Source organism: Electrona antarctica (genome assembly GCF_951216825.1).
Source record: "Electrona antarctica genome assembly, chromosome: 3".
Lineage (NCBI taxonomy): Eukaryota > Metazoa > Chordata > Actinopteri > Myctophiformes > Myctophidae > Electrona > Electrona antarctica.
The window spans coordinates 37,071,402-37,089,801 of NC_136808.1; the positions used below are offsets into that span (position 1 = coordinate 37,071,402).

Genomic DNA, 18,400 nt, shown 5'->3' on the forward strand with positions numbered 1-18,400 from the left:
ATACAAATTACAAGACACTACATAACAGACAGTACATCAAACCAAGGTACTAGCAGTGGAGGGTATAATCCCATCTTTTCTTTTCTTTTTAAATCTAAACTCACTCTAATGTGGTGGCAAACAAAGTCAATGTCCTGTCTCCTCCTGGCCCTATAGCCATATTGGTTCCCAAGACCTAAGGGTGGGCTGGGCTTATACAGTAGGCTGAGGTCAGACGTGCTTAGTAGGCGGTGGTAAAAGTACTCACACATTTGTACACAAAGTAAGAATACTGCAATCTAGAAATACTTTTTTTTACAAGTAAAAGTCCGGATTTCGTGTACTTGAAGTTGAAAGTAATGACACACACAAATGTGTGTCAAAGTGAAAGTGCAATAGTATTGGCATCAGAATGTACTTAAAGTACCAAAAGTAGAAGTAGGCAACTCATTGTGCAGAGGTTTTCAAAAGACTTTTGGAATCTACAGATCTGTAGATCTGCTCATTTCAAATGGCCAAAATGTATATACTGTAGGGCTGAAGTGGTTAATGTATGTTTTGTAATAATAACCAAAAAGTAACAATGTAACTAAAGTTTTCAAAAAATTATAGTGGAGTAAAAATACAATAATTGCCTCTGAGATGTAGTGGAGTGGAAGCAAACGTATTGGAAATTGGAAATACTCAAGTAAAGTCCAAATTCCTCAAGATTGTGCTTGAGTAAATGTACTTGGTTACTTTCCACCACTGTTAGTCGGTGGCAGGCAGCCTTGCATCGCAGAGGAGTGGGAGCAGGCAGAGGAGTGGGAGCAGAGGAGTGGGAGCAGGCAGGGGGTGGGTGGGGGGATGGGAGGAGGAGCCGATGGTTTCTAGCTTTCAGCACCTGCGGTGGGAATGCATTCTAAGCAGAGCCTACAGGCCCTACATCAGAGTTGTCGGACGGCAGGCGTCAGCGCGGCACGGACGAGGTGTGTGGAAACGGTCTGTTTACAAGGCTCATCTGGACGTGGCACGGCCGACCGAGGGGGTCAACTCGAGGGGACACTTCAAAACGCCGAGGGGTGCAGCGCGGGGTGAGGGCTGTCACGGCCGGAGGAAGTTAGCTCAATCTATATACCTTTCCAAAGAAACGCCGCTTTTAGGAATTTGTAAGTCTGTGAATTCTGGCCCCCGAGGCGCTTTGGCTTTCTACGGGGGCCTGGGTCTTGTCTGGCGTAAAGTGTGTGTGTGTGTGTGTGTGTGTGTGTGTGTGTGTGTGTGTGTGTGTGTGTGTGTGTGTGTGTGTGGTGGAGAGGGGGTGGGGGGATCAAGAATGGATCATTTTTAAAATGAGGGGGCGCCATGCCACACCAGCTCGTGGGAAGTGGGTGGGGGGGCTTATTGGCTCTATAAGCTATTGCCTCTGAGGTCAAAGCCATTGATATTATAGACACATCACATGAAAACGTATGTACAGAGAGCCGGGGCTACATCTGTCTGTGTAATGGGCGATGTGCTGGAGGGGTGAGAGGCTGAAAAGAAGGAACAGCTAAAATAACATTGCCCAGTTGTGTGTGTGTGTGTGTGTGTGTGTGTGTGAGGGCCTTTTTCGTTATCTGAACGAATGGCCAGTGTTCTAAGCTCTGCACTCTCCGTCTCCTTATCTGGGAGGAAGGAAGTGAAAGGGCTTATCCCAGACACACGTGTCGTTGTGATAGCGGTGATAGCTGCCAGGCCTGTGGAACAACAGCAAACAAACTCACAGGCTGGGCCTATCTGTGGAATCCACCAAGTCAGCCCTTTCATGATAAATCGCGCCGTGTGAGTCAAAGTTATAGATATGTTTTTTTCAAACACACACTCCAAGAGTGTGGGAGCAAGTCCCGGGTATACTGCAATGCAACGTCCTATACCTTTATGAAGAACTTCAAGTTTCAAAAAAGTATGACACCTCTAAAAAAAATACCTGACATGGCAAGGATAGGAAAATGGATGGGGGGAAACTCACTTTGGATTAAAGCTTTTAGCAAGCCTTTGCTTATTTATTTTTTTACATTTTACATAATCGGAGGTAGCTTCTGGAAGCTACCTCTACCTAAGATCAGGCAGCGATATGTATGAACACGTCACCTGTGTGGGTGAGCCGGTGACTTGGTACATATAGGTGCTGCATGCGGGTCCACGGCGGGCACGTGTCTTACCTGTGTCACGCCGTCTGCCAGTGAGACTGTGTCAGCGGACCCGTTTGATACTCTGAACATGAGCGACAGGGCGGGAGACAAATTGCCTTACCTGTCTCTCCACGTCTGTCGGTGCTGCTGCCTGTCGTTGAGGGCACTGAGGAGGGTCTCCGCCATCTCCCTCCTGCCCTCCCACGCTCGCCCCTCCTCCTCCACCGCAGACAGGAAGAGCATGGTCTGAAACAGGAAGCAAACAGCATGCCGGGTCAAACAGCGACATCAATGCCGTTATGGTTCTTGCCGAGTTCTTTTGTTTTGATTTTATTATTTGATTTATGTCAGAGGGCCTGTCGGGAAACAGTTGGAGAGAAGTTACCACTTGTTACACCACTTAAACCCTATATATATATATATATTCTGTTGACCGGGATCACGCAGGATCCGTATTTGGGCCCTTACTTGCATGGCTTTTGAATGTGGCAGCCAAATCTATGGAATTTGTAATGTTTGTTTAGAGCACTTATGACGTAAATCGTGTGCCAGCCAAGTCTATGGACTTTAATGTTTGTTTAGGGCACTACGGGCTCCATTTTCATCACCGCTAAACCCCTTATCCCTAAACTTCTTTGCCTTTTTTTACTATTTTGAAAAACATTTTTGAATAGTTCAACTAGCCAATCTACATTGACACGTTGTGAGCTTGTAGACTGGCCATTTTAACTATTCAAAAATGTTTTTCAAAATAGTAAAAAAAGGCAAAGAAGTTTAGGGATAAGGGGTTTAGCGGTGACGAAAATGGAGCCCTAAATCTCGTCGATGTAAGACGTCACATGATATTTACCTTCTACACCAAAATCGGACTGATTTTCATTGAAAGTTCACCAATTATGACATAGAATAGGGAGCTTGGGACTTTTACGTTGTCACCAGTGTCAAGATTTTCAAAATCGCACCAAAATGACCGCAAAATTCCCAGTTTCCCACAATTCCCTTTAGCTCCAAACCTCCGCTCAGACGCCCAGCTCCTGTGAGCCGGTACTCCATTTTGAACCTCCGACTACATCCAATAATTCTAGCATAAAGTCAGTTTCACATCAGAGGACGAGCAAATTACACCCGATATTAAGAGTGTGAGTCAATTAATCACGTCCCGGTACAGCGCGGTGTAATGTGCGAGTATCCCCCTGTTGAACATGAATTACAGGCCGACTTAGAGTGGGGACGCGGGCGCATCAGCGCTAATCTGAGACATCCCGGCAAAACCTTCGCCTCCGAGTCCTCGGAAGAACCTCTAAGCCGGTTGAGAGGGAGTCAAATGAAAAGGAATCTGGCAGCCCAAATTAAATGCAGCGCTGTCAACCGCACTCAAATCCCTCTTTCAGCCTCCTTCACCATCGCTCTCTTTTTCCTCTCTCTGCAGACATGACTCTCTCCTCTCTCTGAATATCCTTAAATGTCTCTCGCCCGCCACCCCGCTTCCGATTCCTCCCTCCCCTCTGCCTCTTGAAGAGTGATGGATCTGTAACTCTGACTGACTCTGACGCCTTGTTAAGAGCAGTCTCTTCCCGTCACATCCAGCCGTCAGACGCTTTCATTTCTCCCCATTAACAGACGCTCGTCTCCTCAAGTCAAGTCAGCCAAGGCCCCGCTTTTCAGAAAAAAGAGAAAAAAAGGGAAGGAAAAACCCACAATGTAAGGAGTCCTTGTTTCTTCTCCCCTCCATCTTTCCTTAATCCCTCCCCGACAATCCACCTGTCTGTCTTAATTCGTGTGAGGACAGGATTTGATTGTCTGTGTGTATGTATCTGCGTGTGCGCATGTGTGAGTGTGTGCGTGTGTGTGTCTGAGCACGTGTGCCTCTCTGTTTGTAAAGGGAGAGAGTGTGTGATTTTTTCAGACAGAATATCATGCTCACTTGCTCCACACTGCACAGGACATGTGTCAAAACGCGTGCCGGCACCTGACAGATTGCAGGCAACATGGAGGAGACACGGGTGATTGCGGTGACCAAGGAGGGAGCATCGGGGCCGGCTGTACGCCCTATGTGGAAACTGTACCTTCCGCTTCGGATCAAGACCCTCGTTTCCCCAGGGAATGATTGACAGTGATAAGAAACTTTGGGATAATGCCATCACCCAATCACAGCCACAATATCTCATATCTCCGTGTACAGTACCTGCTGCATGCATTTTTCTTTTTCTTTTCTTTGTCAGCATTTTGAGGCAAGGCAAGGAGAGGAGAATAAGAATAACCTGCTTCTGAATGTGTTTTAGCTCTTCCCATGCATGGCTGGCCCCGGAACATGAACAATGAAGTAGTGCAGTAACAGTATGTGAGACCTTCATCAAATGCGGCAAGGCAGATTTATTTGTATAGCACAGGGTGCCCACACTTTTTTGACCAACTCTACAAGAAAACATAAATTATAATAATTACCACATTTCCACAACAAGGCTATTTAATGTGATTAATAGAAAACATTAGGAAGGAAACTCTTTATAAAAGGACTATAGCCTTCTTATTGGACATAATAGGCGAGGATTCGGTGCAAAATTGGTGAACATTCTGCAAAAATAGCCAATCTACAAGCTACAATCAGTTGGGCAGATAATCGGTTCCAACCGCAAAGTATCCTATAGTGTGAAGCTGGCTTTACGCAGGATGTCTGTCTGTCCCTCCCTTCTCTAAGACACCCTGAACAGTATCCTAGTATCTAGTATCCTAGATGTCCTGAAAATTTCTGTCTGAATTTCATACATTCCATCTTCTCCGTCTTGGCTCCCAAGCTGTGGAATTTGGGTCCATGTCGTTTACTCTCGATTCTCTTTGTAAGTCACTCTGGATAAAAGTGTCTGCTAAATGTCTACATTAGAAATTGTAACTGATGAGCATTGTTCAAAAAAGGCACTGACCCCGGGACGACACATGTGCACAGAGCTCGGAAAAAACCAAGTCATTAGTGATCCCTGTAGCAATTAAGTCCAGAACATGAGGACATGGTGGTGGTCACACCTCAGACTACCTGAGGTCCCACAAATGATGATTAACACCAAATTATCGAGACATGCTGAATGGTGTTCTGCAGACGTCAACGTACAAACTTGCTCATAACAGATGTGTCGTAAAATCAAGGCGAGTCAATGTGCCTTGAAGGAGATTCTCCTCTGCAAGGTGTAAGAGGCAGGGAGCAAAAAAAGTACCCACATTTCTTACTTAGGTAAAAGTATCAATACTGCAATGTTAGACATACTCTGGACATACTAGACATACTCTCTCATACTCTCAGGTCCGGAATTCAAAATGTACTTGGGTAAAGCATCAAAATGTACCAAAAGTAGAATGTACTAATTATGCAGTAAGGTCCCACTTCACAAGTTTTCAAATGTATAAAATGTATAAGATGTATATGTGAGCGAAAGTGTGTGTAGTGTCTGTGTGTGCGTGCGTGCGTGTACGTGTGTGTGCGTGCGTGAGGCCCGGCATCATGAGTGCCATCCTAAAAGGCGCCTCTGATAAAGCCTTCGTACAAGGTATAATTTTTTGCAAGCTCGTGCTATCTCTTAAATAATGCATGTGTGTACTCCTCTGTTTGTATGTGCAGGTATATCGGCCTGTCCATGCCTGAGTATGCAAGAGTGCCCCATGCCTGCAAGTGTGTGTGTGCGTGCGTGTGATGTAGGCTACGTGGATGGCCCTGCAGCGCAGAATGAGGCATGCAGTTCTAGCCCCAGGCTGATCCCGGGGCTCTGTGGATGGGCTCCCTGCTGCTTTGTTTACTGCAGCCCAGAACCCTCGGGCCTCACAGCAGCCTCGTCCACCATGATGCAGCCTCTTCATCTCCGTTAGCCTCTGTTAGCGCTAGCCCGTGTTTACCCCTGGTTGACAGTAGCTGTCCTCGGCCCTCCCCTGTGTGATCCTGACCAGCGATGTCCTCGTGACCCAGGCCCCACTAGCCCAGGGTGAGACGGAGGACAGGGGAGAAGAGAGGAGAGGAGGGACATATCGTCCCCAGCTCTATCACCACCAGGCCTGCATCCATCCATGCAGTGGTGGGAAAAAGTACTCAAATGTTTTACTTCAGTAAAAGCATCAAAACTGCAAAATACTCTGTCTGTTTGTACTTTATACTAAAGTAAATGTAAATGTACAAAAAGTAGAAAGTACTCATTATGCAGAATGTCCCCTTTCATTTCAAGTTTTCAAATGTATAATAATCTTTTGAAAATAGCTTGTGGATTGACTATTTTCAAATGGCCAATAAGGGCTGAATCTACAAAGTAACTAGTAACTAAAGATTTTCCAAATAAATGTTGTAGTTTCCTTTGAGATGTAGTGGAGTAGAAGTAAAAGTACTGGGAATTGGAAATACTCAAATAAAGTACAAATACATCAAAATTGTACTTAACTACAGTACTTAAGTAATCCCCCCCGCTCGCCCACCCCAGCCCAAAACCCTTCCAGTATATTTATTTATTCTGTGGGAAAAGGTATAAACATTTCCGGCACTGTCAGAGGTAGAGCAGGTAAACAAATAAGGCGGTGTTTCTGGAGGCGGTGTGGGGGGACGGGGCGATGACAGCGTCCCCTGTGATGGTCTGGCTGGAGGCGCAGCCCGAGGCCGTTCACTAACACCTCCAAACACCAACACATATCTGTCAAATTCAGCCGATACCATACACTCAAATATACACTACACTGTAGTCGTGTTTGTGTGTGTGCGTGCGTGCGTGCATGCATGCGTGCACTTGTATTACTACACTTTCAAATGTCCCCACGAGTGAATTCAGACTTTGAGAAGTAGACAGTGGATAGTTGTCCTGGCCCTCACATGGAAAATGGCTGTTTTAGGGTTAGTATTAGTCATTTAGACTCAGGTCAGGGTTAGAGTTATTCCTGATATAGCTGCTTGTCTCACCCCCCAAAATAGATGGATACCTTCAGGCGGCCAGGGAATTCAGTTGCCAGAGACAGAACAGCAGTACAAGTTACAGATACAGGGCATATAGAAGGAGTAAGTGTGTGTGTGTGTGTGTGTGTGTGTGTGTGTGTGTGTGTGTGTGTGTGTGTGTGTGTGTGTGTGTGTGTGTGTGTGTGTGTGCGTGCGCGCACATGCATGTGTGTGTGTGTGTGTGTGTGTGTGTGTGTGCGTGCGTGCGTGCGCACGCGTGCGTGCGCACGTGTGTGTCAGCACTGGCGTGATTGCCTGAAATTATGACATACAGTATCTTCTTGTAACATCTTTCTGTTAAATAATCAAGTCACACGCAGAACATGAGGGTGTCCTGTTGGCACTGCCAGATTGTGTTCCTGTTCCATTGGCACATACTTGTGACATCATCATCATGGGTTCAATTCTAGACCATGTGCCGCAATGCGTACCCATTCAGCAGCACTATACAGTGCAGCCCCGGGTAGCTCACAAAATGTTTTTTTTAATGAAAGCGAATGTGTTTCGAAAGTTTTAGGAAAAGTTTAAACAAAGAGGGAATAATATATTCTGCCCGGCAAGGTTGTCACTCCATAAATTGGAGCTACTAGCTGACCGCCAGAGTGTCTCACAGACTGTTAACAGCCCATTTAACGCCTTCCTTCGCTGACTTCACACCAAGAATTTCAGGGGACCCAGAGCACTCTTTAGCTCGTTGGCTCCTTCTGTCCTTGGTACACGTGCCAGCCGGGGTAGGAAATGTACTTCTTTTTTATCTTTATCTTGAGTACACTGGATGCCCGATAAGTTCCCTGCAACTTAGCCTGATGTGTGTACGCATGGCATAGGTGTATGTGTGCTTAGTTGTGTATTTATGTCTGTGTGTAAAACAGGTATTATGCACACAGAATAACACCGGGGCTCCACCGGGCACGTCAGCGTCGCGTCTCCGTCACCGTCAGGGAATGTTCCCTTTTTAATCAATGAAGGGTGGCTCCACTGCCTGCGTTGCGTTGCGTTGCGTTGCGTGACTGCATTAAAATTGCCCCGGTTCGTTTTTTGACGCACGCGACGGAGACGCAACGCGTCCGGTGGAGCCCCGGCGTAACTCTTCCTACTTCCGAGCCCCTTCCCTACTTCCTTCACAGGTGTTACCGATGATACTAATTAAAGCTCTGTTCCATTTAGTGCGCAGTGGTTCTCAAACGTTTTAATTTCAAGGACCCCCATACCTCTGAGAGTGTACAAATGGAACCTGTCCATTTGGTTTAATTTGTTAGTTACACACCAGTACAGGGCCATTTTAATTTGAACCCAGTAAAGGACAATTTGAGACCCATGCACTGCAATGTTTACAGTGAGCCAACATGCACAATAGCAGGCAGCACCCTGACTCTGTTTTACCAGAATGGAACAGAGCCTTAATTAGTATCATCGGTAACACCTGTGAAGGAAGGGAGTAGGGAAAGGGCCCAAGTTATTTCCAAAATGGCTTGTGTGCATAGAGTCCATTAGAAACCATATTCTCTGGTCAATAAGCTGCAGAGTATGGTAAAGCATCATATGGTGAAGCTTTTTTCAAGTACAGGGTACCTCAGCAATTTGTTTACACTCTCAGGGCCCTATTAAGCAAGTGGAATCTAATTACATATAATTTTACAGTTTTTAAGACGTGGGGGCGGGTGCAATGTCATATTACAATTATGGGCCAGGTAAGAAGCGCTTTCGACACCCCGTGGTGTGAGCAAAACGGCCTTGAATTAGTCATGGGAGTGTTTAAGGGAGTTTTGAGGCTTACCCAATGAACATGTCCGTACTATTCTCTTTACGACACCAGCTGATGATGCGCCCTTTTCGGCAAGTGGTATTACATTTCTGCAGACTGGCACCATAGACATGACATGACTTTGTCACATTTGGGTTAATTATTCATATTGCACTGCATGCTGTCACCTTTATGCCTCAAAAGAACAGATCCACAAGCTGTCACAGCCATGGTGTGCATAGCTTGTAGGCCTATGTCTCTATTTTGTTAAGTAACTTGCAGTTTTCATTGGAAAGTCATTACAGCGGCGCAGCCATATGCTAAGGGAGGGAGATATACGCACATCATCACTTAATTTGTTTCTGTTCTAAGCATGAAAAACAGCTGTAAAAATCTTTATTCTAGTTGATTTGATTCATAAATGAATAACTAAGACTTTGAAATGGCACCTACCTATACCTGATCGGAATGGAACTGCGAGTAGATACGCAGCATTGGCTGGCAAATTGGCAATCCATGCGTAATGTTCCCAGAATCGTCTAACCCCCGAACATACAAGTTCGTTTGATATTGTTTAATTCGATAAAAATAGAACCATGTACCATACAGCGAATGAAAGCAAGATTCCTAAGGAATATGGGGATTTTTACATTTTAAAAAACGGTTGAGAAATGAGAGAACCATGAGTGTTTATAATATCAAATATTACAAGAATAATATGAAAGACAAACGGGCTGTGAAGAGCTCAGCTCACCATCCCGACAAGGAGGAAATATAGCCTATAGTGCATGCACGTATATGCACTGACTGTTGCACACACGCTCTTTATTTGTTTCTATTGAAAAACACCAGTAAAATAACGTTTATTTTATTTTATTTCATTCGAGTCACGACGAAGGAATGAGTTGAAATGTCATACGTGCGCCATGCGTATTGCTGCGGCCCCAATGTTATGGTCTTCGCTCGTAGCATTTTATTGAAGAAGAATTGAGTCGGGTGTGATACAGCATATGAAAGCTAACTTCCCAGTGATTATGGAGATGTTTTATTTTTTTTAAAAGGTTGAGAAATGAGCGATATATGACCCTTTACAATCTAAACGTTTGAACGTTTGATCCAGAAAGCTCGTCTCCTGCTGTTGCCATGTCTCATAGAAACAAGTAAATAGGTCTATAAACATACTCCCTAAAGAATCGCATATAACAGGGGTCTGCAACCTATTTTAAATGAAGTGCCATGTTTTTATTTTCTAGATAGTGAGTCTGCCATATCAAGATTCCTTTTAATGACACCACATTAAAATTTCCAGCATATTTTGATTGTCCACAAATAAATAATGAATAAAGTTCTTCCTTCTTTTTACATATTTTCTTGCACATTGTTATAATGATCATTTTAAATATATATCCCCCTGCAGTCAGAGTTCATTGTTTTAATGAATGAATGTGATGCATTGTGAGCTGGTAGATCTGCTATTTTCAAAAGTAATCTTTGAAAAAAATAAGAATATTTTTGAAAAATGTTATTGAAACATTTAAAAACACAAATCTGTCATGGGGGTCACTGGCTTAGTTGGGCAAATGCATTAATCTGGGGGTCCTTGACATGGGAATGTCGCTGTGTGAGGATCACTGGTTTAAACAACATTAGGAGAAAAGCCCAAATAAGCACTTTAGAAACAAGAAAAGCAACCACAACTACCAATATTTACAAGCATCTTTGCAGAAAAAGAAGCCGCTTATAATAAACAGACATGGCAACACTCCAGCAGCACTCCAGAGCCGCTCAAGTGTAAAATGAAACAGTGCTTTTTGCTTTTAAGACGTGGTCAGACCCAGGCGGAATCGGTATGCGCTGAGTGTTTTTAGGTCAAGGGGCTTAATAGCAAATTAGCGCAAAGCGAAAATAATTAACATATGGACACTCCCCCAATGCTAAATTATGCAGGAACGTGGTATTCCATATGAGTGAGCGCTCACCACGGCTTCCATAATACGAAAAGGCGCAGAGCGAGGGCGAAATCTGTATTACCGCATGGGTTTTTCGTCTTGCTTAATAGGGCTCTCAGAGTGTTAACTGAACAGTGAACACTCTGAATGTGACTGTGTAGTAGCCTAAGGGCCCTATTTCTGCCAATGCCTTACCCCATATTCCTAAACTTCTTCTCCTTTTGTTTTTACTATTTTGAAAAACATTTTAAAATTGTTCAACTAGCCAATCTACATTGACACGTTGTGATCTTGTAAAATGCCTATTTGAATTATATTCAAAAATGTTTGTCAAAATAGTAGAAAAAGATCTAAGAAGTTAAGTTAGAGATAATATATAAGGGGTAAAGCACTGGCAAAAATAGGGCCCCAAGTCCATAGTGATGATTAAAACCATGCTATCTTTAGAACAGACAGTTGGTTCCATGCTGATGAGGTTGGTATGGAAGGGAAGCCAAACCTCTCTCAGCCACAGCTGAGAAGGATTCCCAAACATTTGGCCATGGTGGTTGGAGTTCATTTGTCATCACAAAAAAACCCTAAGTGTCAATTTAACTCTGACTTACTGTTAACTCTCTCTCTCTCTCCTCTCTCTCTCTCTCTCTCTCTCTCTCTCTCTCTCTCTCTCTCTCTCTCTCTCCTCTCTCTCTCTCTCTCTCTCTCTCTCTCTCTCTCTCTCTCTCTCTCTCTCTCTCTCTCTCTCTCTCTCTCTCTCTCTCTCTCTCTCTCTCTCTCTCTCTCTCTCTCTCTCTCTCTCTCTCTCTCTCTCCACAGATGTCACTTTCACTTTTTTGCACATAAACATGCCAAAAATGTAAGAGACTCTTTAGTGAGAGCAGACTGTTACTGTATGTTCCACTGTCCTGCAGTATATCCGTATATTTACCTACGGGTAACTTTCCCATATTCTAATTGTGATTAGAGGTAATATATTCCACTCACACTCTGGTAAAAAAAGATTGATGTCAAGAGTATTATCAAAGATTACTGTTACAGAGAAAGGCTTGGTGGATTCAAACCTTACAAACCGAACACCCGAAAGGGCTCAATGAGGAGCTATTGCATGGTTGCTTTTTATAATAGTTAACTGTTTGCTTAAATCATTAGGTGCTTGAAAAGTGAGTTAGTAGGAACTAGTTTCCCTTGTCTATGCCTGTATAGGACAGGTAACTTGGAAGCTTAAATGTTGGGGCCTCTCTGTCTCTTATTGTCTGTCTTTATACATTTTGTACAAACAATCTCAGCTATTTTCAACCAAACCGAACACCCGAAAGGGCTCAATGAGGAGCTATTGCATGGTTGCTTTTTATAATAGTTAACTGTTTGCTTAAATCATTAGGTGCTTGAAAAGTGAGTTAGTAGGAACTAGTTTCCCTTGTCTATGCCTGTATAGGACAGGTAACTTGGAAGCTTAAATGTTGGGGCCTCTCTGTCTCTTATTGTCTGTCTTTATACATTTTGTACAAACAATCTCAGCTATTTTCAACTGGCCGAAATATATAGGGCTGAAGTGGTCAGTGTCTTTTTGTAATAACAATACAATCTACAAAGTAACTATTATTAACTAAAGTTCATAATTCTAGTGGAGTAAAAGTACAATATATTCCTCAGAGATGTAGTGGGGCCGAAGTAAAAGTATTGAAAAGTGTAAATACTGAAGAAAGTACAGTAGTTGAGCACATGTACTTAGTTACTTAACACCACTGGCATAAAGATTCTTTCATTGGCAGCATCCACTCCCTGCCAGGCCTGGCATGGCCCTGCAACACCACAGCACCAGTACATCTGTGTGCCAAGCAGTCTGTGTGCCCATATGGAGGCAGACTGTGTGCTCTGAGCACTTATCCATCCTGTTTTACAAGTGTTGGGACACCGCTGGCTCCCTCAACTACTTCCAACCTGGCCCCAACAACATGATCCCCCATTTTTGGGCACGTCATTGGAGACAAACATCCTCAAAACTGTTAAAAAATAAGTTAAAATAGCCCACCTACAAGTTCACAAAACTATACATTTGGTCTGAGAGTGGCAGTAGATGAAAGGCCATAGTCATTCAAATGGATAATATATATACAAAATAAATAAACAAAACTGTATTGAGGACAAAATGCACTATCCTTAGCACACAAATTGTTATTTGCATAATATACACGTTGTTTATTGATTGATTGATTGATTGAATACTTTATTAGTAGGTACAATCACACATTTAGGATAAAAGGATACAACCAAAATGTGCTGGGGACTTGTTTCCATTGTGGTCCTATTATACAATGTGTGTGCTGTCTGCCCGTTCCTCCTCCACTGCCATGGATGTGGCGACCATTAATCAGATTTCCTCTCTGGAATCAAACCGGGATTCCCAGCCGTACCACTGATTGCCGATTTGTATGAAATGCATTGACAAAGATGACATTGTATCTACGATTTGTTAGTTTTGTCTATGTAACTCGGTAGTGCATGCACTCGCCTTTGAACCACAATGTTCTGGGTTTGATCCGGGGCACTGCTAAGTAACTCAGTGTATGTAGCACGGCTTGGGTAACTAAGATGTGCGGTAAATACTGAGTGCGGATGGTACAATTAGAGTTTCACTCCATCCATCTTCCAGGGGTCTAGCACATTGATAAGGGGATAGACTTCCCTGAGACTGATACCAACAATAAGCCACGTCCAAAGCACTTAGTTTTGTAAACACTATCATTAAAGCCTTCCCACCCCACACGTACAGTAGCAAATCATTGCCCCCAATATATTACTATTTTCCGTTTCAACCAATCAAAGTGCACTGCAGGGCTCTGTAGAATAACTCTTGTTCAAGTGGAAGTTTTGGCCGATGGGTGGCGCTAGAAGAAACCCTATAGCAACACAAATCAGTGGGGTTCATCCTCTGAGAAGCATGAAGTCACACAGTGAATTGCCAGGCAGTCCAGACAGTAGCTATGGAGATGCAGAAGGAGGAGAGGACACTGGAGCAGCACAGACATTTAAGCCTATTATTAGGTGCTAATATATACAAGAAACCGACCTTGCGGTCTTCATCAGAGTCATGACACTTGTATATTACTGTATTAGTCCTCTCCTCCTTCTGCATCTTTTCACCTTGTTCCTGTGATGCACTGGACCAGCCGTTCCAGGCTTGAGGCGCATTGGTAGGTTATCTTTGTTCTAAAGTAGCTATGGAGATATTCTACTGGTTGCCATGACATCTTATTTCATAAGCGGAGGGCTTGGCGGACACAAAGGTTTTGCTTTTCTCTCTCTCACTCTGTCCAACACAGTAAAGTGCAACAAATGCAACCGAATGGACCTGTAGACTCTCACAGCCCTATTAAGCAAGACGAAAAACCCATGCGGTAATACAGATTTCGCCCTCGCTCTGCGCCTTTTCGTATTATGGAAGCCGTGGTGAGCGCTCACTCATATGGAATACCACGTTCCTGCATAATTTAGCATTGGGGGAGTGTCCATATGTTAATTATTTTCGCTTTGCGCTAATTTGCTATTAAGCCCCTTGACCTAAAAACACTCAGCGCATACCGATTCCGCCTGGGTCTGACCACGTCTTAAAAGCAAAAAGCACTGTTTGATTTGACACTTGAGCGGCTCTGCGGAGTGCTGCTGGAGTGTTGCCATGTCTGCTGTTTATTATAAGCGGCTTCTTTTTCTGCAAAGTTGCTTGTAAATATTGGTAGTTGTGGTTGCTTTTCTTGTTTCTAAAGTGCTTATTTGGGCTTTTCTCCTAATGTTGTTTAAACCAGTGATCCTCACACAGCGACATTCCCATGTCAAGGACCCCCAGATGAATGCATTTGCCCAACTAAGCCAGTGACCCCCATGCAGATTTGTGTTTTTAAATGTTTCAATAACATTTTTCAAAAATATTCTTATTGTCACTTTTTTCAAAGATTACTTTTGAAAATAGCAGATCTACCAGCTCACAATGCATCACATTCATTCATTAAAACAATGAACTCTGACTGCAGGGGGATATATATTTATAATGATCATTATAACAATGTGCAAGAAAATATGTAAAAAGAAGGAAGAACTTTATATTTGTTGACAATCAAAATATGCTGGAAATTTGAATGTGGTGTCATTAAAATGAATCTTGATATGGCAGACTCACTATCTAGAAAATAAAAACATGGCACTTCATTTAAAATAGGTTGCAGACCCCTGTTATATGCGATTCTTTAGGGAGTATGTTTATAGACCTATTTACTTGTTTCTATGAGACATGGCAACAGCGAGTTTTCTGGCTTTCTCGTTGAGATTATAAAGGGTCATATATCGCTCATTTCTAAACCTTTTTTAAAAATTAAAACATCTCCATAATCACTGGGAAGTTTGCTTTCATACGCTGTATCACACCCGACTCAATTCTTCTTCAATAAAATGCTACGAGCGAAGACCATAACATTGGGGCCGCAGCAATACGCATGGCGCACGTATGGCATTTCGACTCGAATGAAATAAAATAAAATAAACGTTATTTTACTGGTGTTTTTCAATAGAAACAAATAAAGAGCGTGTGTGCAACAGTCAGTGCATATACGTGCATGCACTATAGGCTATATTTCCTCCTTGTCGGGATGGTGAGCTGAGCTCTTCACAGCCCGTTTGTCTTTCATATTATTCTTATAATATTTGATATTATAAACACTCATGGTTCTCTCATTTCTCAGCCGTTTTTTAAAATGTAAAAATCCCCACATTCCTTAGGAATCTTGCTTTCATTCGCTGTATGGTACATGGTTCTATTTTTATCGAATTAAACAATATCAAACGAACTTGTATGTTCGGGGGTTAGACGATTCTGGGAACATTACGCATGGATTGCCAATTTGCCAGCCAATGCTGCGTATCTACTCGCAGTTCCATTCCGATCTGAAAGGTATAGGTAGGTGCCATTTCAAAGGCTTAGTTATTCATTTATGAATCAAATGAACTAGAATAAAGATTTTTACAGCTGTTTTTCATGCTTAGAACAGAAACAAATGAAGTGATGATGTGCGTATATCTCCCTCCCTTAGCATATGGCTGCGCCGCTGTAATGACTTTCCAATGAACACTGCAAGTTACTTAACAAAATAGAGACATAGGCCTACAAGCTATGCACAAATTGCACATCATGGCTGTGACAGCTTGCGGATCTGTTCTTTTGAGGCATAAAGGTGACAGCATGCAGTGCAATAGGAATAATTAACCCAAATGTGACAAAGTCATGTCATGTCTATGGTGCCAGTCTGCAGAAATGTAATACCACTTGCCGAAAAGGGCGCATCATCAGCTGGTGTCGTAAAGAGAATAGTACGGACATGTTCATTGGGTAAGCCTCAAAACTCCCTTAAACACTCCCATGACTAATTCAAGGCCGTTTTGCTCACACCACGGGGTGTCGAAAGCGCTTCTTACCTGGCCCATAATTGTAATATGACATTGCACCCGCCCCCACGTCTTAAAAACTGTAAAATTATATGTAATTAGATTCCACTTGCTTAATAGGGCCCTCAGAGCCCTATTAAGCAAGACGAAAAACCCATGCGGTAATACAGATTTCGCCCTCGCTCTGCGCCTTTTCGTATTATGGAAGCCGTGGTGAGCGCTCACTCATATGGAATACCACGTTCCTGCATAATTTAGCATTGGGGGAGTGTCCATATGTTAATTATTTTCGCTTTGCGCTAATTTGCTATTAAGCCCCTTGACCTAAAAACACTCAGCGCATACCGATTCCGCCTGGGTCTGACCACGTCTTAAAAGCAAAAAGCACTGTTTCATTTTACACTTGAGCGGCTCTGGAGTGCTGCTGGAGTGTTGCCATGTCTGTTTATTATAAGCGGCTTCTTTTACTGCAAAGATGCTTGTAAATATTGGTAGTTGTGGTTGCTTTTCTTGTTTCTAAAGTGCTTATTTGGGCTTTTCTCCTAATGTTGTTTAAACCAGTGATCCTCACACAGCGACATTCCCATGTCAAGGACCCCCAGATTAATGCATTTGCCCAACTAAGCCAGTGACCCCCATGACAGATTTGTGTTTTTAAATGTTTCAATAACATTTTTCAAAAATATTCCACAATTGTCACTTTTTTCAAAGATTACTTTTGAAAATAGCAGATCTACCAGCTCACAATGCATCACATTCATTCATTAAAACAATGAACTCTGACTGCAGGGGGATATATATTTATAATGATCATTCTAACAATGTGCAAGAAAATATGTAAAAAGAAGGAAGAACTTTATATTTGTGGACAATCAAAATATGCTGGAAATTTTAATGTGGTGTCATTAAAAGGAATCTTGATATGGCAGACTCACTATCTAGAAAATAAAAACATGGCACTTCATTTAAAATAGGTTGTAGACCCCTGTTATATGCGATTCTTTTGGGAGTATGTTTATAGACCTATTTACTTGTTTCTATGACACATGGCAACAGCGAGTTTTCTGGCTTTCTCGTTGAGATTATAAAGGGTCATATATCGCTCATTTCTCAACCTTTTTTAGAAATTAAAACATCTCCATACTCATTGGGAGGTTTGCTTTCATACGCTGTATCACACCCGACTCAATTCTTCTTCAATAATATGCTACGAGCGAAGACCATAACATTGGGGCCGCAGCAATACGCATGGCGCACGTATGGCATTTCAACTCATTCCTTCGTCGTGACTCGAATGAAATAAAATAAAATAAACGTTATTTTACTGGTGTTTTTCAATAGAAACAAATAAAGAGCGTGTGTGCAACAGTCAGTGCATATACGTGCATGCACTATAGGCTATATTTCCTCCTTGTCGGGATGGTGAGCTGAGCTCTTCACAGCCCGTTTGTCTTTCATATTATTCTTATAATATTTGATATTATAAACACTCATGGTTCTCTCATTTCTCAACCGTTTTTTAAAATGTAAAAATCCCCATATTCCTTAGGAATCTTGCTTTCATTCGCTGTATGGTACATGGTTCTATTTTTATCGAATTAAACAATATCAAACGAACTTGTATGTTCGGGGGTTAGACGATTCTGGGAACATTACGCATGGATTGCCAATTTGCCAGCCAATGCTGCGTATCTACTCGCAGTTCCATTCCGATCTGAAAGGTATAGGTAGGTGCCATTTCAAAGTCTTAGTTATTCATTTATGAATCAAATGAACTAGAATAAAGATTTTTACAGCTGTTTTTCATGCTTAGAACAGAAACAAATTAAGTGACGATGTGCGTATATCTCCCTCCTTAGCATATGGCTGCGCCGCTGTAATGACTTTCCAATGAAAACTGCAAGTTACTTAACAAAATATAGACATTGGCCTACAAGCTATGCACATCATGGCTGTGACAGCTTGTGGATCTGTTCTTTGGAGGCATAAAGGTGACAGCATGCAGTGCAATATGAATAATTAACCCAAATGTGACAAAGTCATGTCATGTCTATGGTGCCAGTCTGCAGAAATGTAATACCACTTGCCGAAAAGGGCGCATCATCAGCTGGTGTCGTAAAGAGAATAGTACGGACATGTTCATTGGGTAAGCCTCAAAACTCCCTTAAACACTCCCATGACTAATTCAAGG

General features: G+C 42.7%; 1 protein-coding gene across 1 annotated transcript in view; it reads right to left on the bottom strand.

Annotated features, from left to right (window-relative positions):
- fto (FTO alpha-ketoglutarate dependent dioxygenase) overlaps window positions 1–18,400 on the bottom strand; it is a 186,932-nt gene that overhangs the window by 95,771 nt on the left and 72,761 nt on the right. Inside the window, exon 9 of the mRNA XM_079497119.1 lies at window positions 2,251–2,375. Within this exon, the coding sequence (XP_079353245.1) occupies window positions 2,251–2,375 (125 nt within the window). The remainder of the gene's footprint in view (window positions 1–2,250; window positions 2,376–18,400) is intronic.